General features: G+C 47.5%; 1 protein-coding gene across 3 annotated transcripts in view; it reads right to left on the minus strand.

Moving 5' to 3' along the window:
- The window catches only part of abcc2 (ATP-binding cassette, sub-family C (CFTR/MRP), member 2), a 120,786-nt gene that overhangs the window by 19,976 nt on the left and 73,999 nt on the right, over positions 1-26,811 (minus strand). For all 3 annotated transcript variants that reach the window (XM_063071333.1, XM_063071334.1, XM_063071332.1), the window contains 7 exons: positions 16,982-17,114; positions 15,425-15,551; positions 8,338-8,557; positions 7,768-7,922; positions 5,883-6,038; positions 4,463-4,662; positions 3,123-3,249 (listed from right to left, as the gene is read on the minus strand). In XM_063071333.1, coding sequence (XP_062927403.1) covers positions 3,123-3,249; positions 4,463-4,662; positions 5,883-6,038; positions 7,768-7,922; positions 8,338-8,557; positions 15,425-15,551; positions 16,982-17,114 — 1,118 coding nt within the window. The remainder of the gene's footprint in view (positions 1-3,122; positions 3,250-4,462; positions 4,663-5,882; positions 6,039-7,767; positions 7,923-8,337; positions 8,558-15,424; positions 15,552-16,981; positions 17,115-26,811) is intronic.

Genomic DNA, 26,811 nt, shown 5'->3' on the forward strand with positions numbered 1-26,811 from the left:
CACACTGTGTCGGGATGGGGTCTGTGTTTGTGATTGCCCCACACTGTGACAGGATGGGACGGGGTCTGTGTCTGTGATTCCCCCACACTGTGACAGGACAGGGTCTGTGTCTGTGATTCCCCACACTGTGACGGGACGGGGTCTGTGTCTGTGATTCTCCCACACTGTGACGGGATGGGGCCTGTGTCTGTGATTCTCCCACACTGTGACGGGATGGGGTCTGTGTCTGTGATTCCCCACACTGTGACGGGGCGGGGTCTGTGTCTGTGATTCTCCCACACTGTGACAGGACGGGGTCTGTGTCTGGGATAACCCCACACTGCAACGGGACGGGGTCTGTGTCTGTGATTTCCCCACACTGTGACAGGATGGGACGGGTCTGTGTCTGTGATTCCCCACACTGTGGCAGGATGGGACGGTGTCTGTGTCTGTGATTCCCCACACTGCAACGGGACAGGGTCTGTGTCTGTGATGTCCCCACACTGTGACAGGATGGGACGGGGTCTGTGTCTGTGATTTCCCCACACTGTGATGGGACAGAGTCCGTGTCTGTGATTTTCCCACACTGTGATGGGATGGGGTCTGTGTCTGTGATTCCCCCACACTGTGACAGGATGGGACGGGCTCCGTGTCTGTGATTCCCCACACTGTGACAGGATGGGACAGGGTCTGTGTCTGTGATTCCCCACACTGTGACAGGACGGGGTCCATGTCTGTGATTTCCCCACCCTGTGATGGTTCGGGGTCTGTGTCTGTGATTCTCCTACACTGTGACAGGATGGGATGGGGTCTGTGTCTGTGATTCCCCACACTGTGACCGGACGGGGCCTGTGTCTGTGATTCTCCCACACTGTGATGGGACGGGGTCTGTGTCTGCGATTCCCCATACTGTGACGGGACGGGGTCTGTGTCTGTGATTCCCCAACACCGTGACAGGATGGGGTCTGTGTCTGTGATAACCCACACCGTGACGGGACGGGATCTGTGTCTGTGATTCCCCCACACCGTGACCGGACGGGGTCTGTGTCTGTGATAACCCACACTGTGACGGGATGGGGTCTGTGTCTGTGATTCCCCACACTGTGACGGGATGGGGTCTGTGTCTGCGATTCCCCACACTGTGACGGGACGGGGTCTGTGTCTGTGATTCCCCCACACCGTGACGGGACGGGGTCTGTGTCTGTGATTCCCCACACTGTGACAGGACGGGGCCTGTGTCTGTGATTCTCCCACACTGTGATGGGACGGGGACTGTGTCTGTGATTTCCCCACACTGTGTCGGGATGGGGTCTGTGTTTGTGATTGCCCCACACTGTGACAGGATGGGACGGGGTCTGTGTCTGTGATTCCCCCACACTGTGACAGGACAGGGTCTGTGTCTGTGATTCCCCACACTGTGACGGGACGGGGTCTGTGTCTGTGATTCTCCCACACTGTGACGGGATGGGGCCTGTGTCTGTGATTCTCCCACACTGTGACGGGATGGGGTCTGTGTCTGTGATTCCCCACACTGTGACGGGGCGGGGTCTGTGTCTGTGATTCTCCCACACTGTGACAGGACGGGGTCTGTGTCTGGGATAACCCCACACTGCAACGGGACGGGGTCTGTGTCTGTGATTTCCCCACACTGTGACAGGATGGGACGGGTCTGTGTCTGTGATTCCCCACACTGTGGCAGGATGGGACGGTGTCTGTGTCTGTGATTCCCCACACTGCAACGGGACAGGGTCTGTGTCTGTGATGTCCCCACACTGTGACAGGATGGGACGGGTCTGTGTCTGTGATTCCCCACACTGTGGCAGGATGGGACGGTGTCTGTGTCTGTGATTCCCCACACTGCAACGGGACAGGGTCTGTGTCTGTGATGTCCCCACACTGTGACAGGATGGGACGGGGTCTGTGTCTGTGATTTCCCCACACTGTGACGGGACAGAGTCCGTGTCTGTGATTTTCCCACACTGTGATGGGATGGGGTCTGTGTCTGTGATTCCCCCACACTGTGACAGGATGGGACGGGCTCCGTGTCTGTGATTCCCCACACTGTGACAGGATGGGACAGGGTCTGTGTCTGTGATTCCCCACACTGTGACAGGACGGGGTCCATGTCTGTGATTTCCCCACCCTGTGATGGTTCGGGGTCTGTGTCTGTGATTCTCCTACACTGTGACAGGATGGGATGGGGTCTGTGTCTGTGATTCCCCACACTGTGACCGGACGGGGCCTGTGTCTGTGATTCTCCCACACTGTGATGGGACGGGGTCTGTGTCTGTTATTTCCCCACACTGTGACAGGGTGGGACGGGGTCTGTGTCTGTGATTCCCCACTCTGTGACAGGACGGGGTCTGTGTCTGTGATTCCCCCACACTGCGATGGGACGGGGTCTGTGTCTGTGATTTCCCCACACTGTGACAGGACGGGGTCTGTGTCTGTGATTTCCCCACACAGTGACAGGACGGGGTCTGTGTCTGTGATTCCCCTACACTGTGACAGGACGGGGTCTGTGTCTGTGATTCTCCCACACTGTGACCGGACGGGGCCTGTGTCTGTGATTCTCCCACACTGTGACAGGACGGGGTCTGTGTCTGTGATTCCCCACACTGTGACAGGACGGGGTCTGTGTCTGTGATTCCCCACACAGTGACAGGACGGGGTCTGTGTCTGTGATTCCCCACACTGTGACCGGACGGGGCCTGTGTCTGTGATTCTCCCACACTGTGACAGGACGGGGTCTGTGTCTGTGATTTCCCCACACAGTGACAGGACGGGGTCTGTGTCTGTGATTCCCCACTCTGTGACAGGACGGGGTCTGTGTCTGTGATTCCCCCACACTGCGATGGGACGGGGTCTGTGTCTGTGATTTCCCCACACTGTGACAGGACGGGGTCTGTGTCTGTGATTTCCCCACACAGTGACAGGACGGGGTCTGTGTCTGTGATTCCCCACACTGTGACAGGACGGGGTCTGTGTCTGTGATTCCCCCACACAGTGACAAGACGGGGTCTGTGTCTGTGATCGCCCACACTGGGACAGGACGGAGTCTGTGTCTGTGATTCCCTACACTGTGACAGGACAGGTGCATCTGATTCCCAACATTTGGATGGGACCTGGCTCCGGTCACTCACATTTAGTGCGTATGAAATGGACAGTCCAACTACCCCACTCTGCAGGCTTCCTCTGGCCACCACAGCTAACACCCCAGCGAAGAGCACCACCACGTTGCCAACAAACTCCAGCCGAATTGCAAGCCACCTGTCAATAAAAAGGGATGCTCAGAGCATAGTATCCCAAGAGCACACAATCGCACGGTAGAACAGAGGTTAGCGTAACGCTTTACAGTGCCAGAGATCGCAATCGGGGTTCAATTCCAACCGCTGTCTGTAAGGAGTTTGTACATCCTCCCTGTGACCCAGTGGGTCTCTTCCCACATTCCAGACATACAGGTTACGGCTAGAAAGTTGTGGGTAAGTTATGTTGTTGCCAGAAGCATCACATACTTGGACTGTGTTGGTCATCGACACAAATGACGCAGGTCACTGTATGTTTCATTGTACCTGTGACAAGTAAAGCTGGAGCTTTAAGATCACATGGACTCATCTTGATAATTTCTCACAGAGAAACAGCCCAAATCCTTTTCTGAGCAGGGAACAGTTTTGTGCCAATTATGGTTCAGGGGACCTTCCTTGTGTTTGCAGCTCCTGAGAATGAATCCAAAGTGCTCACTTCCCACTGGAAACTGCAGATGCTGGAATTCTGAAATAAACTTACCCCACCCCCCCAAAAAAAAATAATGGAAAACCTCAGCAGATCAGGCAGTGCCTGTGGAGAGAGAAACAGGATTAAAGTTTCAGGGTCCTTCGTCAGAACTTGTCCCGGCTTCTCTATCACCTAGGTTAACTTGCCCCTTCTTCTCCGTTCTCATGAAGGGGTTCTGATCTGAAATGTCGCTCAGTTTTTCCATTGCTTTCTGCAGTCTTCCCACCTCCTAAAAGTCTCAGCCTGAAATGGCGACTGTTTATTTCCCTCCATAGGTGCCGCCTGACCAGCTGAGTTCCTCCAGCATTTTGTGTTTCGCTCCGGATTTCCAGCATCTGCAGAAATCCTTGTGTTTCCAGACACATGATTCCATTTCAGATTTCCAGCATCTTCAATATTTTTATTTTCAAACAGCTATTGGTCCAGAGTCATAAAGGGCCAAGATCGTAAATGTCCTCCCCTTACGGGGAATTGAGTTCAAGAGCTGTGAGGTAATGTTGCAGCCTGTCCTGTTCTATATTCTGTATGCCAGGGATCTCAGGGTCACCTCTGCTGAGTTATTACATTCCAGATTTATGGAGTTAAGGGAACTGAGTTTCCCAGTGGCCATGCAGAACTCTTCTGTATAATTCACGCAGTAACATAACATCAAGGCGCTGTAGCCAAGCTGTTTGATTCTACTCAGAAATGTCAGAGGAAGCACCCATACCTGTTGGAGATAATCCAGGGAAAGACACACTTCTGGTTGTCATCCACGATCTTGTCGTTGAGGGCCAGGAAGCGTGTCTGGTGTCCGTAGGCGCGGATCAGGGCCAGACCAGTCACCGTCTCCCCAAAGTGGGAGTAAATGGGCGAGCGGGTGACAGAGTCCAAACGGCGCAGCTGCCTGGACGTGACGACGTAAAACCTCTGAAATGAGAATCATTCTGCTGATCAGTGACGAGAGACAACAACAAATTAGGCCATTCAGCCCATCATCTGCTCAACTATATAATCATAGCTAATTTATTTTCCCTCTAGCCGCATTCTCCTGCCTTCACCCATGGCTGAACATGGTGTCAAGGACCCAGAAAATCTCCAAGATGCAAAAAGACAACGGCTGAACTTACACAAACGTTCCTAATCGCTCTTAGTCTTTCAGTCAGCAACAGATATAAAGGAATGTTGGATACATTTAACAACCTTTATTTACACTGTCCTAACACACACTCCCCCTACGCTGTCCCATCGCACGCTCGCTCTACGCCGTCTATGCTCTCAGCTGAGGCAGCGTGTTGTGTCCTTGAGCAAGGCACTTAACCACACGTTGCTCTGCGACGACACCGGTGCCAAGCTGTATCGGCCCTAGTGCCCTTCCCTTGGACAACATTGGTGGCGTGGAGAGGGGAGACTTGCAGCATGGGCAACTGCCAGTCTTCCGTACAACCTTGCTCAGGCCTGTGCCCTGGAAACCTTCCAAGGCACAAATCCATGGTCTCATGAGGCTAACAGATGCCTATAAAATCATTAATGTTTATCTGATGCTATGTGCCTGTGATGCTCTAAGTAAGCTTTTCATTGCTCCAGAGGAGGGTGAATTAGACTACAACCATGTAAACTGGTTAGGGGTGAAAGGTGAAAAGTTTTAAGGGGAACCTGAGGGGAAACTGCTTCACTCAGAGGATCACGAGAGTGTGGAATTAGCTGCCAGCACGAGTGCACGCAAGCTCGACTTCAACATTTACCCAAAGGTTGGGTAGGTACACGGAGGGTAGAGGTATTTAGGGCTAAGGTCCCGGTGCAGGTCAATGGGAGGAGTCATCTTAAATGGTTTGGCATGGACTAGATGGGCCAAAGGGCCTGTTTCTGTGCTGTACTTCTCAATGGCTCTATGGCTTTGTACATAGATGTACTTGTGAATTAAACAATAAAATCGAATTTGACTTTGGAATTCCCACTTGGATTTACTCATGACTGATCTACACTGCTGGACAACAACTCAGCCCTCAGCCACAAGCAGAAACTTCTTCCCTCAATCAAATCCCTGCTAGAAATACTGGCCTGGCCTGCCCACCCGCCCCTTCCGGATGGGCCTGATCCTTTGGCATTTCACAATGCAACAGGCACGGGGAGGTTCCTGCCCTACTAACCTGTACGAAATAGTAGAATATAGCAAGGGGCACGATCACAATGGTAAAGTAAGGCGTGGCCAGGCAGATGACCAGCAGCGTGCTGAGCACACTGAAGAAACACGACAGCCAGCTCCGCAGTGACATTGGGATTGCCTCATCGATGGTGTAAATGTCCTGCAGAGGGAAGGAGACAAAACTCACTGTTAAAGCTCTCACTGCCTTCCTAAGAATGCAGCGTGACCTGATCAAAGGGTTTCGCAACTCTCTCCGCTCTTTATTTTCTCACGGGATGTCAGCGACAACAGCCAGGTCAAATTGCTCTTTCCAGTTTGGAGATTAAAGATTAACTTTATTTGTTACATGGACACTGAAACACTGCAATATGCACTAAAGTGTGCCATGTGCGTCAATGACCAACGCAGTCGAGTATTGTGCAGGGGGCAGCCCGCAAGTATCGCCAATTACTAATCATAACCCATGCAACTGTTGGAATGTGGACAGAAGCTGGAACACGCAGAGGGGACCCACACAGTCATGGGGAGAACATACAAACTCCTCACAGACAGCGTCATTGAACCCTGATTGCTAATGTTGCAAGGTGTTACGTTAAGTGCTACAGTACCATTTTGCCCCATCCTACCTCCGTGCATTGTTGTAATGAAATTATCTGTATGGATAGTGTACAAAATATGTTTTCCATTACATGTGACAATTTAAAAAACATCAATTTACTGAGTTACCAAGACTGCACAGATCCAAAAGCAGCTTAACCTGGGAGGGAGGCGGTGTGCGAGAAGGGGGTTATAGGTATCCGATCCACCAGGGATAGACACACCTTGAAGGCATTAGACGAGGTCAGATTTTTTTCAATGCAAAATGACGCTGGCAGTTCAGGGTGGGGAGGAGGACGAAGGTAGGAGTGTGAGACCAGTGTGTGAAGTGTGGGAGTCAGAACCGAAGACTTTGTGGCCAAGTTTGGAGGGGCAGGTAGTGCCAAGGAAGCAGGGAATCTTTCGAAGGTCTCAGACAGATTAGAATAGGCAAAGAAGTGGCAGATAGAATACAGTGCGGGAAAGTGTGTCGTCGTGCACCTTAGTAAAAGGAATAAAGATGCAGATTATTTTCTAAATGGGAGTGATTTCAGAAATTGGAGGTGCAAAGAGACTTGGGAGTCCTTGTGCAGGATTACTTAAAGGTCAGCATGCAAGTTGAGGAAGTGGTAAGGAAGGCAAATGCAATGTTAGCATTGATTTCGAGAGGATCAGTATAGAAAGGAAGGATGTGATGCTGAGGCTTTATGAGGGATTAGTCAGCCCACACGGAGTATTGTGAGCAGTTTGGGCCCATATTTGAAAAAGGATGTGTTGGCATTAGAGAGGATCCAGAGAAAGCTTACAAGAATAATCTCAGGAAAGAAAGGCTTAACATATTACGATAGCTGTAGGCCTGTGCTCACTGGAGTTCAGAAGAATAAGAGGGGAATCTCATTGAAAGCTATAGTATATTGAAGGGTCTAGATAGAGTGGATGTGGAGAGAATGTTTCCTATAGAGGAGGAGTCCAGGACCAAGAGGGCACAGCCTCACAATAGAAAGTCTCTTCAGAACAGAAATCAGGAGGGTAGCGAATCTGTGGAATTCATTGCCACAGACAGCTGTGGAGGACAAGTACGTTTAAAGCAGAGCGTGGCAGTTTCTTGATTATTCAGATTGTGAAGGATTACGGGGAGAAGGCAGGAGACTGGTGTCGAGAGGGAAAATAAGTCAGCCATGACTGAATGGCGGAGTGGACGGAAGGGGGACAGATGGCCTAATTCTGCCCCTATGCCTTATGCTCCTTTGGCTCCGATCTGACACAGTGGGCAGCCCTGAATCTACCGGGCGGCTGTAATAGGAATACTGCACCTTGGCAAATCTGTTGACAATCCTGCCTGTTGGTGTGGTGTCGAAGAAGGACATGGGAAGATGCAGGATGTTGTGGAGCAGGCGGGAGTGCAGGTCCCGGGTGGCAGCGATTGTCCTCTCCGCCATCAGGAACGCTCCAAGTAACACGAAGATACCTGAGGAACACACAGAGGAAACAAGCATTTGCTTATCCATAGCTATCTCCAGCTTACTAGGGAATAGTCAGAGGCCACTTGTCCTTTCAATTCTGCCGCATAATTTGATCTGTTCTGAATTCCACCCACCCAGAATGCGTCCACAGTCCTTGGCAGCTTCACCCAACAAATTCCCACAATGATGATCAAATAACTAAAGCTGTTTGAAATCTAAAATAAAAACAGGAAATTTTGGAAACACTCAGCTAACAGAGTTCTCATGTTTCAATCTCTCCACAGATGCTACCTGTTTCCAGAATTTTCTGAATTAGAAGCTGCCAGTACTCAACAAACCTTAGAGGCAGGCTACCATCTCAGATCTGAGAAGGGACCCCAGCTGGCCCTGTCCCTGCGCATTGAAGCAAGACCCACCAACCTTGGGCGAGTCCCAGCACTCCAAAGATGCCAATCCTCCAGTCCCTTACAGTGACCTGGTCAGTGGTGTTGATGTAACGGTTGGCGTCATTGGTCCAGTCGCTAAGCCATAAATTCTGTCCAATGGCAGCCATGCTCTGAGCGAGGTGCATCAGTACAATCAGCATGGAGTGCAGCCAGCCAATGGCATGAAAGTACTTCCAGCAGACTTCGAATTTCACCTGTCAAACAAAGCAAAAATAACCACAACCCTTAATAGGAACAAAGAACTGGTGGGGAAGGTGGGAGGAGGGGTGGATGTTTTCCCAACAGGGCAGGCAGCATCTGCGGGGACAGAGGCCGTTAATGCTTCAGATTGATGACTTGGCACAGGATTGGGAAAGGTTGAGCTCAGAAAGAAAGGAGCAATACAGGAAACAAGAAGATGGATTGTTATGGGGTGGAAAGAGCATGGAAACTAACTATGAGTAAGGGCAGTGGTGGAAGTTTGGCTGCCTCCTCCGCCATTCCAGTCCTAATGCGAGGTCTTGGCCTGAAACATCAACTGTTTATACCTCTGCATTGATGCTGCCTGACCTGCTGAGTTCCTCCAGCGTTTTATAAGTGTTACTTTGCTGGAAATCTATGGCATTGGTCACGGGACCATCAGCGTCAGCTCTTGTCCTCTGGGATGATAATTAGTACCTTGATCATCGGAATCGTAGAGAAGTGTAGCATGGAAACAGGCCCGTCAACGCAACGCATGTCACCTAAGATCCTAGCAAATCTCTACAAATGTACTCTGGACACATTTTGACTGGTTACGTCACTGTCTGGCACAGAGGGTCCACTGCATAAAAAGAGGGCTGTAGGCAGAGTTACTCCATCATGGCACAAGCCTCCCACCACTGAGGACATCTTCAAAAGGCAGAGCCTCAGAAAGGCAGCGGAACCCAAACACCAAGGTCAGCCCTCTTTTGAATACAGCCATCCGATCAGAGGTAGAGGAGCCTGAAGACACACAATCAGCAATTCAGGAACAACTTCTTCCCCTCTGCCATCTGAAAGCTCTCTTTTTTCTTTGCACTATTTACTTAATTTATATATATATATCTTGTAATATATAGTTATTGTATTATTTATTTATTGAGATACAGTGTGGAATAGGCCTTTCTGACCCTTTGAGACGTTTCGCCCAGCAATCCCCGATTTAATTCTAGCCTAATCACCGGACAATTTACAATGACCAATTCACCTACTAACTGGTACGTCTTTGGACTGTGGGAGGAAACCAGAGCACCCAGAGGAAACCCACGCGGTCCTGGGGAGATCGTACGAACTCCTTACAGGCAGTGGCAGGAATTGAACCTGGGTTGCTGGTACTGTAAAGCGTTGTGCTGACCACTATGCTACCGTGTATTATATATGGCAATGTACTGCTGCAAAACAACAGATTTGTTGATAGGTGCCAATGATATTAAACCCGATTCTGTATTCTGTATTGCATTTTAAAGCATATTTTATGTCTGTCAGTGATAATAAACCGGTTTGTGGGAGCATACAGACCCACCAGCCACTTACACTAATCCTACACTAATCCCACTTCACTCTCCCCGCAATCCCACAACCCTCTAGATTCCACCACACACACAGCAAGGGGATTAAGAAGTCGTTACAGGGTTCCCCTGTGGCCATTCCCCTCAGCAACAAGTACACCACTTTGGATTCTGCTGGGGGAGATGACCCATCAGATCACGACAGCAGCATGCAGGCTGGTAGCACGGTTGCCGGCTCTGGGGCTCGACAGGGAAGAGTAAAGTCAGGCAGTGTGGTAGTTAAAGGGGACTCAATAGTTAGGGGGACAGAAAGGAGATTCTGTGGCTGCAAGAGAGACTCCAGGGAGGTGTGTTGCCTCCTGGGTGCCAGGGTCCGTGATGTATCAGAGCGGCTGCTGGATGTTCTTAAAGGGGAGGGCAACAGCCAGAGGTGGTGGTGCATATTGGCACCAATGACACAGGCAGATATGGGGAAGAGGTCCTTCGTAGTGAGCGTATGGAGTTAGGAAAAGGATCTCCAAGGTAGTAATCTCTGGATTACTCCTGGTGCCTCGGGCTCGTGCGGGTAGGAATGGGGTGAAAGCACGGATGAATGAGTCGCTGTGGAGATGGTGCAGGGGGCAGGGTTTCAAGTTCTTGGATCATTGCAGCCTTTTCTGGGCAAGGGGTGACCTGTACAAGAGGGACAGGTTACACCTGAACTGGAGGGGAACCAACATCCTGGCCGGGAGGTTCGCTGATGCTACTCGGGAGGGTTTTGCAGGGGCTGGGGGCCGGAGCAACGGGTCAGTAAGGGAAGAAGTGGACAGAAGGTGGACATCAGGGAAATTATTGAAAGGTAAAATTTTAATGACAGGTATGATGGGATGGATAGTATAAAGTGTGTATATTTTATTGCTAGGAGTATTATGGGTAAGGATGATGAGCTTAGAGCACAGATCAGTAGATGGAACTACGTTGTTGTGGCCATCACTGAAACTTGGTTGACAGAGGGGCAGGGATGGATGATTAATGTACCAGGTTTGTGAAGTTCTAAAAGAGATTGAGGAGGAAGTAAAGCATGGGGGGGGCGGGGGGTAGGAGTTGCAATACTAACCAGGAGCAATATCACTGCTGCACTCAAAGGAGATGTAATAGAGGAGACAGACACCGAGTCCATTTGGGTAGAAGGAAGGGGGCAATCACACTGATGGGATGGTACTATAGACACCCCAATAGACACCAGGACATTGAGGAACAGATATGTAATCAGATTAAGGAAATGTGTAAAAATAATAGGGATGTTGTCACAGGGGATTTCAAATTCCCTTATATAAACTGGGACCTTATTAGTGGAAAGGGGTTTAGATGGGGCAGAATTGGTTAAGTGTTTTCAGGAGGGTTCCTCAAGTCAATATGTGGACGGTCCAGCAAGTGGAGGGGCTGTACTGGACCTGGTGTTGGGTAGTGAGCCTGGCCAGGTGACTGACCTTTCAGTGGGTGCCTTATGAAAATAGGTTGAGTGAACTCGGCCTTTTCTGCTTGGAGTGACAGAGGATGAGAGGTGTCCTGATAGAGGCTTATAAGATGATGAGAGGCGTTGATCGTGTGGATAACCAGATAACAATTACAGCACAGAAACAGGCCATCTTGGCCCTTCTAGTCTGTGCCGAACTCTTACTCTCACCTAGTCCCACCGACCTGCACTCAGCCCATAACCCTCCATTCCTTTCCTGTCCATATAGCTGTCCAATTTAACTTTAAACGACAACATCAAACCTGCCTCAACCACTTCTGCTGGAAGCTCGTTCCACACAGCTACCACTCTCTGAGTAAAGAAATTCCCCCTCATGTTACCCCTAAACTTTTGCCCTTTAACTCTCAACTCATGTCCTCTTGTTTGAATGTCCCCCACTCTCAATGGAAAAAGCCTATCCATGTTAACTCTATCTATCCCCCTCATAATTTTAAATACCTCTTTCAAGTCCCCCCTCAATCTTCTACTTTCCCAAGAATAAAGACCCAGCTTGTTCAACCTTTCTCTGTAACTTAGGTGATGAAACCCAGGTTACATTCTAGTAGATCGTCTCTGTACTCTCTCTAATTTGTTGACATCTTTCCTATAATTCGGTGACCAAAACTGTACACAATACTCCAAATTTGGCCTCACCAATGCCTTGTACAATTTCCACATACATCCCAACTCCTATACTCAATGCTCTAATTTATAAAGGCCAGCATACCAAAAGCTTTCTTCACCACCCTTTCCACATGAGATCCCACCTTTAGGGAACTATGCACCATTATTCCTAGATCCCTCTGTTCTACTGCATTCTTCAATGCCCTACCATTTACCATGCATGTCCTATTTTGATCAGTCCTACTAAAATGTAGCACCTCACATTTATCAGCACTAAACTCCATCTGCCATCTTTCAGCCCACTCTTCTAACTGGCCTAAATCTCTCTGCAAGCTTTGAAAACCTACTTCATTATCCACACCTCCACCTATCTTAGTATCATCTGCACACTTACTCACCCAATTTACCACCCCATCATCCCAATCATTAATGTATATGACAAATAACACTGGACCCAGTACAGATCCCTGAGGCACACCACTACTCATCGGCCTCCAATCTGATGAACAGTTATCCACCACCACTCTCTGGCGTCTCCCATCCAGCCACTGCTGAATCCATTTTACTACTTCAATATTAATACCTAACGATTGAACCTTCCTAACCAACCTTCCATGTGGCACCTTGTCAAAGGCCTTCCTGAAGTCCATATAGACAACATCCACGACTTTACCCTCATCAACTTTCCTAGTAACCTCTTCAAAAAATTCAATAAGATTTGTCAAACATGACCTTCCACGTACAAATCCATGTTGACTGTTCCTAATCAGACCATGTCTATCCAGATAATTATATATACCATCTCTAAGAGTACTTTCCATCAATTTACCCACCACTGACATCAAACTCACAGGCTGATAATTGCTAGGTGTAGTCTTAGAACCCTTTTTAAACAATGGAACAACATGAGCAATACGCCAATCCTCCGGCACCATCCCCGTTTCTAATGACATTTGAAATATTTCTGTCAGAGCCCCTCTATTTCCACACTAACTTCCCTCAAGGTCCTAGGGAATATCCTGTCAGGATCTGGAGACTTATCCACCTTTATATTTCTTAAAAGCTTCCTCTTCTTTAATCGTCATAGTTTCTATAACTTCCCTACCTGTTTCCCTTATCTTACACAATTCAATATCCTTCTCCTTAGTGAATACCGAAGAAAAGGAATTGTTCAGAATCTTCCCCATCTCTTTTGGCTCCACACATAGCCGTCCACTCTGATTCTCTAAGGAACTAATTTTATCCCTCACTATCATTTTGCTATTAATATAACGGTAGAAACCCTTGGGATTTATTTTCACCTTACTTGCCAAAGCAACCTCCTACCTTCTTTTAGCTTCTCTAATCTCTTTCTTAAGATTCCTTTCACGTTCTTTATATTCCTCGAGCACCTCATTTACTCCATGCTGCCTATATTTATTGTACATATCTCTCTTGTTCTGAACTAAGTTTCCAATATCCCTTGAAAACCATGGCTCTCTCAGACTTTTAACCTTTCCTTTCAACCTAACAGGAAGATAAAGATACTGTACTCTCAAAATTTCACCTTTAAATGACCTCCATTTCTCTATTATATTCTTCCCATAAAACAAATTGTCCCAATCCACTCCTTCTAAATCCTTTCGCATCTCCTCAAAGTTAGCCTTTCTCCAATCAAGACCCAGCACGGATGGAAAGCATGCAAGGGAGCCGGCTGGATTTGAACCGGGAGCCTTTGCTCCAACGTCTGGTGCTGATGCCAAGAGGGACTTAGGAGTCCTCCTGCAAGACTCCCAGAGGGTTAACTCACAAGTTGAGATTGTGTGTGGTAAAGAAGGCAAATGCAATGTTGGCATTTAATTCAAGGGGAATAGAATATAAAAGCAAGGAGATAATGCTGAGCCTTTATAAGACACTTGTCAGTCCGCACTTAGAGAATTGTCAACAGTTTTGGGCCTCAAATCTCTGGAAGGATGTATTGTCACCGAAGAGAGTTCAGAGGACGTTCATGAGGATGATTCTAGGAATGAAGGGGTTAACATATGAGGAGCTTTTGGCAGCTGGGCCTGCACTCACTGGAATTTAGAAGAATGCCTGGGGATATCATCAAAACCTTCTGAATGTTGAAAGGATTAGATGGGGTTGATGTGGGGAGGATGATTCCTATGGTGGACTTATGCAGAACTAGAGGGCACAGCCTCAAAATTGTGGGGGCGACCCTTTAGAACAGAGGGAAGGAGGAATTCTTTTTAGCCAGAGAGTAGTATTTAAGGTATATTTACAGCAGAAGTTGATAGTTTCCTGATCGTTCAGGGCATCAAAGGATATAGCGAAGGGGCATGTGTATGGGGGTGTATGGGGTTGTGTGGGATCCTGGATTAGCCATGATGGAATGGTGGAGGGGACTTGATGGCTGAATAGCCCAATTCTGCTCCGATGTCTTATGGTCTTTCGGTTGAAATCCGCCGGAGGAAAGGAGAGAAATGCCAGCGAAAGAAGGCAATGGCAGAGATGTAGTTGTACAACACAGTATCAGGCCAAATCGTCCATCCCAACCTAAATATCTAATGGAGTGTAATCCTTTGGTCAAAACGTGTTCTAGTGTATTCGTACTGTTATGTTTGTTAGGTATTTTATTTTCTGCTGCTTTTCTGTAAAATGCAGTGTGTGCTGTTAATTAAGCTTCACGGTCCAGTATTTTGGTTTCTGCTAAGATAAGGAGCAATTTGATCACCTTATGAATGTCGTGTCATCCAGTTGGGTTTGTCTTGATAATATTCTGTCCAGAGGGATGCCATGGAACATTTGAGGGAGATTGGCAGCATCAGGTTTCCAGGAGCTGGTGGGTTGGTTTTTGGGTCTTTTTGGCAAGCGTTGGATGAAGGAGGTGTGGAGCAGAGTGAAAGGGAAGACCCTCGCAGACCCCCTACCGAAGGTGAGATACATTTGTAAGGAGTGCTTTGTGCAGACAAATGGTTCCATGGAGAGACTGCAAATAATTCTGAGATAGCCTGTCAGTTCGTAATGGACTCGAGGGAAGTTCGAACTGTGGCTGGTGTCTGTCAAGCAGAAGGCACTGCCAGCGACAGCGGTAGAAGCGAATGCAATGGGGTCTTTTAAAAGATGCTCAGATAGGTACACAGAGCTTAGAAAAATAGAGGGCTATGCGGTAGGGAAATTCTAGGCAGTTTCTAGGGTAGGTTACATGGTTGGCACAACATTGTGGGCCGAAGGGCCTGTAATGTGCTGTAGATTTCGATACTCTATGTTCTAGGTACAGGCCAAATGGCATCTAGGTCGCCATGGACAAATAGGGCCTCAGGGCCTATTTCCATAATGTATGACTCTGTGTCCTCATCACTACAATCAGGACCACTTCATGCCAACCATAACATTTGATAGCCAACGTCTCAGGAGCCATCCCCAGCCCTTCCATGGACAGAAAAAAACATTACCTTTCCCGTTTCCATGGTCTCAGCCTCTATCAACCTTTGACCCTTCACCGCCTCCACTTGCCCCTTTTCCTTTGGCGCCAGGTTCTTGTTTTTTGTGGACCTCTTCAGTGACATTCTCACGCTGTTTCTGTTGAGGGAAGGACACCAAACACAGCATGGAGATCACTTTCATTCAAAATTCCGCTGGCTGGCTGCCTATTCAAGTGGGAGTTTGTGTATGAATGGGAGAGTGTATACAGAACATGTGTAAGAGACATGGAGACAGACAGTCACAGAGACAGAGAGAGAGAGAGAGAGAGAGAGAAAGACAGCCAACAGAGAGAGCAAGGAACTATGTCTGTGTGTGTTTGTGAGCTTCAATGACCAGAGACCAAAAGCTGATGGTGACTGGGAAAAGGTGCAAAGAGGGACTCCTGCAGTGACTGGGAATGTGGAGTGTAGGATGGCAGTGGAGGTGAGGGCAGCAGATTCCACCACTGCACTTTGAACCATCCCGAGTACAATGCAATGGACTCTTGACCTCACAATCTACCTTGTTTTGACCTTGCACCTTATTGTCTGCCTGCACTGCAGTTTCCCTGTAGCCGTACCACTTTATTCTGCATTCTGCTATTGTTTTCCCTTGTTCTGCTGCAATGCAGTGTCCTGAGGAGACGATTTGTATGGACGGCTTTCAAAACAAAAGCTTTTCACTGTACCTTGGTAAATGCGATACTAACAGATCAATTTACGTACATTTTTTATAAAAATTACTGAGATACAGCAAGGAATACACCTGTCCATCCCTTCAAACCACACCATCCAGCAACCCCCCGATTTAACCCCAGCCTAAATGACCATTCAACCGACCAATCAGTACATCTTTGGATTGTGGGAGGAAATCCACACAGTCACGGGGAGAAGGTACAAACTCCTTACAGGCAGCAGTGGGAATTGAACCCGGGTCACCTGCGCTGTAAAGTGTTATGCTAACCACTACAGTACTGTGCTGCCCTACAAAGGTTACATGGACCTACGGGGTAATCGTCCTGATCAGTATCTCTGGCATTTGAAGATGTCTCCTCAGGCAAGGTACTCTGATACTGGATGAATTGTTTTGTGAAATGGAGGGCAACGCTACAGTGGAGGTTTACGTTATGGTCCAGCCTGACCACCATAGAGACTGAGACTATTTGTATTTTTCACATGGGCAGCATGAAGGAAATCAGTTGGTCCTCCTTTCAGCAAGGATTTGAACAGACTTTTAACAGTTCCGGAAAACAAGTTGCCACATATTTTTGGCCAGGTATTTTTCCATCTCTGTTGTTGCAAAGCGGTGAATTATTTGGTTTCCTGACCAGGACGGAAGACCAACTTAGTGGAATGAAATTTTTTGTGGTTGTGAAAATTTTCTTGAGTTGAACTAAATAAAAGCCAATGGAAGAAAAATAAGAAAGGGTCTCCGCTTTTGTGTATGGACACGCGGACAGCTTCATGGATTGGAAAGATTGAGTTAAAAGCTAATCCCGCAGTCACCTTTGTGAAGCGATAACCACAGACCTCACTCCAGAATCTCACCTCCCCGTCCTGCGCCTGGCTCGGTCACTGAGCTCCCGTTTCAGCTCCAGGGTCACCGCGTCGCCTGGGTGTTCATCTGCCTTCGGTCCGTGATCTTCACCCATTATGAGATCCTCCTCTGTAACCGTGGTAACTGAAAGCACAAAGGGCCATGGGGATGATAAAAGACAGGAAATCACTTGGCTAACTGAAGGAGCTATGCCCTCAGTCTCTCCTCTCTTATGTTCCCTGGAAGTTGGAGGTCGGATATCTACAAGGACTGGATTTACAGCATGTGTCTCTTAGTTCTACTCAATCTGCTTCCAGCCTGCAAGACTGGAAAGAAGGCCAGTGCACCAGTTACTTCATCAGGAAGCTAACCCTAACCCTAATGCATGTCCCCTTTCATCCTCACCAATTTTTTACAGATGCACCATGGCTCCCTCTGCACTGTCCTGGTAACACTCCCAGGGCAAGGACAGCATAGGTTAGCCACTGTGTAAACAATCCGTATCAATGGCTTTGATACAAACCATTGCTGGAGAAACTCAGGCAGTGTGGCCGGAGGGAAATTGTTGGTTGGTGTTTTGAGTCAAGCCTGAAAGAGAAGAGGGGAGATAGCCAGTATAAGGAGGTGAGGAGTAAAGGCAGAGCAGGAGCTGGGAGGTGATGGGTGGATCTACTCCAGGTGAGGAGGGATGGGCCGATGGAGGAGGGGGGAGTGGGAAGTAACATTGACTGGAAGGTGATGGGTGGATCCAGGTGAGGAGGGATGGGTAGATGGAGGAGGGGGGAGTGGGAAGTAACAACAGAGGCTGGAAGGTGACGGGTGGATCCAGGTGAGGGGTGATGGGCAGATGGAGGAGGGGGGAGTGGGAAGTAACAACAGAGGCTGGAAGGTGATGGGTGGAGGTGACAAAGGGCTGCAGATGGTGGAATCTGATAGGAAAGGAAGGTGAAGCAGACATAATATATCAAATATTCACCCAACAGATTCCTATAATGGCAAGTTTATTCTACAAGGGAAGATTTAGAGAAATACAAGATACCAGAGCGACTCAGAAGGTTAGGCAGACCTCTAGAAGGGAATAGACAGTGTCATTTTGGGCCAATACCCTTCATCAGGACTGGAAAGGAAGGGAGAAGAAGCCAGAACAATAAGGTGGGGAGAGGGGAAGGGTCACAAACTGGCAGGTGATAGGGAAACCAGGTGAGGGGGAAGGTGGGCACGTGGGAGGTGGCAGGTGAGGGGGAATGTAGGTAAACCAGGTGAGGGGGAAGGTGGGCACGTGGGAGGTGGCAGATGAAGTAAGAAGCCAGGAGGTGATAGACGGAAGAGGTAAAGGGCTGAAGAAGGATTATCTGATAGGAGTGGACAGTGGACCATAGGAGAATGGGAAGAGGAGGGGCATCGTAGGGATGTGATGGGCTGATGGGTGATGAGGAGAAATGAGTAGGTAAGAGGGGAGTTGGTATGGGGAATTGAGAAAGAGAGAAGGAGGAGGGGGAGGAATTACCAGAAATTCGACAAACTGGCATGCATGCTGTTAGTTTGGAGGCTTCCCAAACAGAATATGAGGTGTTGCTCCATCAAGGAGAGAGGGGCCTCACTGTGGCAGGAGAATGCCACTGAAGTCTGGGCACAAAGTCTGTCTCAGCCAGCTTTGTGATCCAGGGAACACCTTCATTGAAATTCCTGGCATGCTGTGGGCTCTCATGTGTGAAATGATGTCCCTGAGAGCCAGTAATCCTTCAATGCACAGTGGCGAGATGAAAAAGCTAAAATATTTGAGACCATAAGACCATGAGATATAGGAGCAGAAGTAGGCCATTTGGCCCATCCAGTCTGCTCTGCCATTTCATCATGGCTGATCCATTTCTCTCTCAACCCCAGCCTCCACCCTCCGTAACTCCTGGTGCCCTGAGTAAACAAGAATCTCTGTCTTAAATATATCCAATGGCTTGGTATCCATAGCCTCACTTGCCCTCAGCCTTGATCTTAATGGACCCAAACCAAGCACATCAAACTCAACAGGGAAAGAAATTTAAAAAACACCAACATTGAATCTTTCAATTATCTTTCACGCCCTGTACAGAATCATAGTGGACCGGAAAACATCTCCTCTTTCCTTCTCCGACTGGAATCCCAACAACCAATTTCTACCCATTTATTTGAATTAGACAAAACCCCAAACCAAACTCTTTCCATTCAATCCCACTGCACCGAATCTAAAGAATCAGAACAACTCTATTCATTGTCTAAGTAGAATCCCAAAAGATGACAAGTGGACCACAATGAGCAACACATCCACCACAATTATCAGTAAGGACACGCCACACATCTGTGTCCACAGCTCCTTAACTTTACTCCCTACGTACTCATGGCGGTGTGGTCAGTTTCTGCTATAGCTCTACCTACAAGTTTGCAGATGATGCCACAGTTGTGGGTCAGATCTCCAACGACAATGAGATGAACTGCAGGAAGGAGACTGAGGACCAAGTGGCATGGTGTCAGGACGGTAATCGTTGCCTGAACGTTAGCAAAACAAAAGAGCTGGGCAGGAAGCAGGAAAGGGCGCATACCCTTGTATGGGTCAATTGTGCTGAGGTGAAGATGGTTGGGAGTTTCATGTCCCAGGGTGCAGCTTGTTGTGGTTCGACCAGAAAGCAAGTCCACCAACTCCTCTACTTCCACAGATGGCTAAAGAACTTTGACATGGTCCCTTTGTCCCTCACTAATTTTTACAGACGCACAATAGAGGGTATCCCATCCAGTAACTTCTCCGTCCAAGACCACAAGAAACAACAGAGGGTTGTGGAGACAGCTCAGTGCATCACAGAAACCAGACTCCCGTCTGCAAACTCTGTCTGCACTCTGGGAAACAACCAACCTAATCGAAGACTGCTCCTATCCTGGCTGCTCTCTCTTTTCCCCATTCTCCTCAGGCACAAGCTAGAAAAGCTTGGGAGCACATTCTCTACCATGAGGCCCAATGACAGTTTTAAGATTCCTAGAACATAGAACATAGAAAATCTACAGCACAATACAGGCCCTTCGGCCCACAAAGCTGTGCCAAACATCTCCTTACTTTAGGAATTACCTAGGATTACCCACAGCCCTCTATTTTATTAAGCTCCATGTACCTATCCAGGAGTCTCTTAAAAGACCCTATCATTTCCCCCTCCACCACCATCACCGGCCAGCCCATTCCACACACTCACCACTCTCTGTGTTTAAAAACAACTTACCCCGACATCTCCTCTGTACCTACTTCCAAGCAGATTAAACCTGTGCCCTCTTGTGACAGCCATTTCAGCCCTGGGAAAAAGCCTCTGACTATCCACACGAACAATGCCTCTCATCATCTTATACACCCTCTATCAGGTCACCTCTCATACTCCAACACTCCAAGGAATAAAGCCAAGTTCCCTCAACCTATTCTCATAAGGCATGCTCCCCAATCCAAGCAACATCCTTGTAAATCTCCTCTGCATCCTTTCAATGGTTTCCACATCCTTCCTGTAGTGAGTTGACCAGTACTGAGCACAGTACTCCAAGTGGGGTCTGACCAGGGTCCTATATAGCTGTAACATTACCTCTCGGCTCAAACTCAATCCCACGGTTGATGAAGGCCAATGACCATATGCCTTCTTAACCACAGAGTCAACCTGCGCAGCAACTTTGAGTGTCCTATGGACTCGGACCCCAAGATCCCTTTGATCCTCCACACCGCCAAGAGTCTTACCATTAATACTATATTCTGCCATCATATTTGACCTACCAAAATGAACCACCTCACACTTATCTGAGTTGAACTCTATCTACCACTTCTTAGCCCAGTTTTGCATCCTATCAATGTCCTGCTGTAACCTCTGACAGCCCTCCACACTATCCACAACACCCCCAATTTTTGTGTCATCAGCAAATTTATTAACCCATACCTCCACTTCCTTATCCAGGTCATTTTTAAAAATCACGAAGAGAAGGGGTCCCAGAACAGATCCCTGAGGCACACCATTGGTTACCGACATCCATGCAGAATATGACCCGTCTACAACCACTCTTTGCCTTCTTAGGCAAGCCAATTCTGGATCCATAAAGCAATGTCCCCTTGGATCCCATGGCTCCTTACTTTCTCAATAAGCCTTGCATGGGGTACCTTATCAAATGCCTTGCTGAAATCCATATACATTACATCTACTGCTCTACCTTCATCAACGTAGTTAGTCCCATACTCAAAAATTTCAATCAGGCTCGTAAGGCACGACCTGCCTTTGACAAATCCATGCTGACTATTCCTAATCATATTATGCTTCTCCAGATGTTCATAAATCCTGCCTCTCAGGATCTCCTCCATCAAATTACCAACCACTGAATTAAGGCTCACTGGTCTATAATTTCCTGGGCTATCTCTACTCCCTTTCTTGAATAAGGGAACAACATCTGCAACCCTTCAATCCTCCGGAACCTCTCCCATCCCCAATGATGATGCAAAGATCATTGCCAGAGGCTCAGCAATCCCCTCCCTTGCCTCCCACAGTAGCCTGGAGTACATCTCATCCGGTCCCGGCGACTTATCCAACTTGATGCTTTCCAAAAGCTCCAGCACATCCTCTTTCTTAATGTCTATATCTTCAAGCTTTTCAATCCACTATAAATCATCCCTAAAATTGCCAAGATCCTTTTCTGTAGTGAATACTGAAGCAAAATATCCATTAAGTACCTCTGCTATCTCTTCCAGTGCCATACACACTTCCCCACTGTCACACCTGACTGGTCCTATACTCTCATGCCTTATCCTCTTGCTTTTCACATACTTGTAGAATGCCTTGAGGTTTTCCTTAATCTTGCTTGCCAAGGCCTTCTCATGGCCCCTTCTGGCTCTCCTAATTTCATTCTTAAGCTCCTTCCTGCCAGCCTTACAATCTTCTAGATCTGTCATTACCTAGTTTTTTTGAACCTTTTTGCAATCTTTTCTTTTCTTCTTGACTAGATTTTCAACTGCCTTTGTACACCATGGTTCCTGTACCCCATCATCTCCTGTCTCATTGGATCGTACTTATGCAGAACGCCACTCAAATATCCCCTGGACATTTGCCACATTTCTGCCGTACATTTCCCCGAGAACATCTGTTCCCAATTTATGCTTCCAAGTTCCTGCCTGATAGCTTCATATTTCCCCTTACTCTAATTAAACACTTTCCTAACTTGTCTGTTCCTATCCCTCTCCAATGCTACGGTAATGGAGATAGAATTACGATCACTATCTCCAAAATGCTGTCCCACTGAGAGATCTGACACCTGACCAAGTTCATTTCCCAATACCAGATCAAGTACAGCCTCTCCTCTTGTAGGCTTATCTACATATTGTGTCAAGAAACCTTCCTGAACACACCTAACAAACTCCACCCCATCGAAACCCCTTGTTCTAGGGAGTTGTCAATCAATATTGGGGAAATTAAAATCTCCAGCCATGACAACCCTGTTACTATTACACCGTTCCAGAATCTGTCTCCCTATTTGCTCTTCGATGTCCCTGTACTATCGGGTGGTCTATAAAAAACACCCAGTAGTTATAAGAATTTTTATATGATAAAAATGAACTCATTCTACCTCATTAAGGCAATTATTCTATAGCTGTCTACCTGTACTGCACTCTCTCTGTAACACTAACTTCTGATTTGATTTTTTCCTCCATTCTGTACCACCTCAATGGACTTAATATACAGATCAATCTGTCTGAATGACATGCAAACAAAAACTCTTCACTGTTTGTGAATGAGACAATAATGAACTAACTCCCAATCACAATTCCTCAGTGTACAGTCCATAGTAAACCTAAACCTTGTAGAAAGTGTAAACGTGTGAGCCTCCTCCTGAACAGTGCTGTGGTTCTCCCTACGTCTCGAGGGCTGCAGTGGTCTGAGAAGGCAGCTCACCACCACATTCCCAAGGGCAGCTAGAAAGGAGCAACTAAATGCTGGCTCAGGCTGCAAACCCACATTCCTCGAATGAATATTCAAGGCTACAGGAGACAGATAAATGGTTGACTGTCAGGAGAGGGAAGAGGGAACATCGGATAGTGGAGAGCATCCCTGTGGCAGAGCCTCAACAATAAGTATGCCATTTTTAGTACATTTGGGGGGTACAACCTACCTGGGGGAAGCAACAGCGGCCCTGCCTCTGGCACTGAGTCTGGCCCTGTGGCTCATAAGGGTAGGGAACTGAAGAGGATGGCAGCAGTAATATAGTCAGGGGGACAGATAGGCGATTCTGTGGACGCAGAAAGGAAACAAGGATTTAACGCAAACAACAGGAATTCTGCAGATGCTGGAAATTCAAGCAACACACATCAAAGTTGCTGGTGAACGCAGCAGGCCAGGCAGCATCTGTAGGAAGAGGTACAGTCAACGTTTCAGGCCGAGACCCTTCGTCAGGACTAACTGAAGGAAGAGTGAGTAAGGGATTTGAAAGTTGGAGTGGGAGGGGGAGATCCAAAATGATAGGAGAAGACAGGAGGGGGAGGGATGGAGCCGAGAGCTGGACAGGTGATAGGCAGAAGGGGATACGAGAGGATCATGGGACAGGAGGTCCGGGAAGAAAGACAAGTGGGGGGGGTGACCCAGAGGATGGGCAAGAGGTATATTCAGAGGGACAGAGGGAGAAAAAGGAGAGTGAGAGAAAGAATGTGTGCATAAAAATGAGTAACAGATGGGGTACGAGGGGGAGGTGGGGCCTTAGCAGAAGTTAGAGAAGTCGATGTTCATGCCATCAGGTTGGAGGCTACCCAGACGGAATATAAGGTGTTGTTCCTCCAACCTGAGTGTGGCTTCAGCTCCACAGTAGAGGAGGCTGTGGACAGACATGTCAGAATGGGAATGGGATGTGGAATTAAAATGTGTGGCCACTGGGAGATCCTGCTTTCTCTGGCGGACAGAGCGTAGATGTTCAGCAAAGCGGTCTCCCAGTCTGCGTCGGGTCTCGCCAATATATAAAAGGCCACATTGGGAGCACCGGACGCAGTATATCACCCCAGTCGACTCACAGGTGAAGTGATGCCTCACCTGGAAGGACTGTTTGGGGCCCTGAATGGTGGTAAGGGAGAAAACAAAAGAAAAGAAGATAAGAAAACAAGGATAGTAGTTTGCCTCCCAAGTGTCAGCGTCCACAATATCCTGAAAAGGGAGGGTGAATAGCCAGAAATCATGGTACATATTGGTACCAATGACATAGGTAGAAAAAAGGAGGAGGTCCTGAAAAAAGAATACAATGAGCTAGAAAGGAAGCTTAGAAGCAGGACCTCAAGCGTAGTAATCTCGGGATTGCTGCCTGTGCCACGCAAAAGTGAGGATAGGAATAGAATGAGCTGGCAGATAAATGCCTGACTGAAGAGTTGGAGCAGTGGGCAGGGATTCAGCTTTCTGGGTAATTGGGACCTCTTCTGGGGCAGGTGGGACTTGCACAAAAGGAATGGGTTGTAGTGTACTCGAATCTGAGGGGGACCAATATCCTTGCGGGAAGATTTACTAGGAGTGGTTTAATCTAATATGGCAGGGGAACGGGAACCAGTATGATAGAGCTGAGGATGAGCCAGCAGGTTTACAAGTGGATGATGAGTGTAACATGAATGTAAGGAAGGACAAGCCAATGACTGGGTACAAATGCAGATAGAGCAAAGAGTTAAATTGTACCACAGAAGCAAAATTCAAAAGGGCGAAGAATACAGGACTGAAGGTGCTGTATTTAAATACATGTGTGGCATCCGGAATAAGGTGGATGAACTCGTGGTCTAATTACAGATTGGTTGGTATGACATTGTGGGCATCACTGAGTCGTGGCTGAAAGAGGGTCATCGTTGGGAACTTAATATCAAAGGATATACTTTGCATCGAAAGGACAGGCAGGAAGGCATAGGCAGTGGTGTGGACGGAATTACACCTTTAGAAAGAGGTGGCATAGGGTCGGAGAATGTTGAATCTTTGTGGGTGGAGTTAAAAAATTGCAAGGGTTAAAAAACCTTTAGGGGAATCATATATAGACCTCCAAATAATAGCCTAGTTGAGGGGTTGAGATTGCAAAGGAAGCTGGAAAAGGCATGTAATAAGGGTAATGATACAATTATAATGGGGGACTTCAATATGCAAGGGGATTAGGAAAATCAGATTGGTGTTGGATCACAAGAGAGGGAATTTGTTAAATGCCTACGAGATGCCTTTTAAGAGCCGTTATTGCTTGCGCCTAATTGGGGAAAGGCTATCTTAGATTGAACGTTGTGTAATAACCCAGATCTTAATAGGGAGCTTAAGGTAAAGGAACCCTTAGGAGACAGTGATCTTAATATGAATGAATTCATACTGTAGTTTGAGAGGGAGAAGCATAACTCACATGTATCAGTAACACAACGGAATAAAGGGAATTACAGAGGCATGAGAGAGGAGCTTGCCCAGGTGGATTGGAGGAGGATACTGGTGGGGATGATGGTAGAGCAGAGACAGCTGAAGTTTCTGGGGTTAGTTCACACGGTGCAGGATAGATAAATCCCACAGAAGGAGAAGTTCTCAAATGGCTGGGATAGGCAACCGTGGCTGACAAGGGAAGCTAAGGACTGCATAAAAGCCAAGGAAAGGGTATATAAGGTAGCAAAAGTGAGTGGGAAGCTGGATGATTGGGAAGGTTCTAAAATCCAACAAAAGGCAACTAGAAAGCTATAAGAAAGGAAAAGATGCAACATGAGTGCAGATTATCCAATAATATAAAGCAGGATACTAAAAGATTTTTCAGTTATATAAAGAGTAAAAGGGATGGGAGAGTTGATATTGGACCACTAGAAAATGATGCTGGTGAGATAGTAATGGGGGACGAAGAAATGACAGATGAACTCAATGGGTACTTTGCATCTGTCTTCACTGTGGAAGACACCAACAGTGAGCCAGAGGTCCGTGAGTGTCAGGGAGCCAGGAGTGAGTGTCATTGCTATTGCAAAGGAAAAAGTGCTAGGCAAACTGAAATGCTTTAAGGTGGATAAGTCTTCTGGGTCAAATGGACTACATCCCAGAGTCCTGAAAGAGGTTGCTGAAGAGGTAACAGATGCATTGGTCATGATCTTTCAAGAATTATTTGACACTGGCATGGTCCCAGAGAACTGGAAGATTGCAAATGTCACTCCACTCTTTAAGAATGGAGGAAGGCAAAAGAAAGGAAATTATAGGCCAGTTAGCCTAACCTCAGTGGTTGGGAAAATGTTGGAGTCGATTATTAAGGATAAGGTTTCGAGGTACTCCGAGTGGAGTCATCGGGATGCCATCATGACGGCGTTTTTTAGCGGGCTTTCTTACTCTTCCAATCTTCCCACTCTTCCAATTTGTCTAAATCCTGCTGCAATTGCATTGCTTTCTCAGTGCTACCTAGCCCTCACCTATCTTCCTATCATCCGCAAACTTCACCACAAAGCATCAATTCTGTTATCTAAATAATTGATGAACAATGTGAAAAGTAGTTGTCCCAATACTGACAGCTGCCACTAGTCATTGGCATCCAACCAGTCACCTGCTGAGTGGGCTAGAGTGGGCAAAAAAGTGGCAGATGGAATACAGTGTTGGGAAATGTATGATAATGCATTTTAGTAAAAGGAACAATAGTGCAGACTATTATCTAAATCGGGAGAAGGTTCAAACATCAGAGGTGCAGAGGGACTTGGGGGTCCTTTGCAAGACTCCCAGATGGTTCATTCACAGGTTGAGTCTGTACAAGAAGAAGAAGAAAGCCCTTTACTCCGAGTGGAGTCATCGGGATGCCATCATGACGGCGTTTTTTAGCGGGCTTTCTTATTTTTACGAGGCTGAGTTGCTAG

This window comes from Mobula hypostoma, chromosome 19, assembly GCF_963921235.1.
Source record: "Mobula hypostoma chromosome 19, sMobHyp1.1, whole genome shotgun sequence".
Taxonomy (NCBI): domain Eukaryota; kingdom Metazoa; phylum Chordata; class Chondrichthyes; order Myliobatiformes; family Myliobatidae; genus Mobula; species Mobula hypostoma.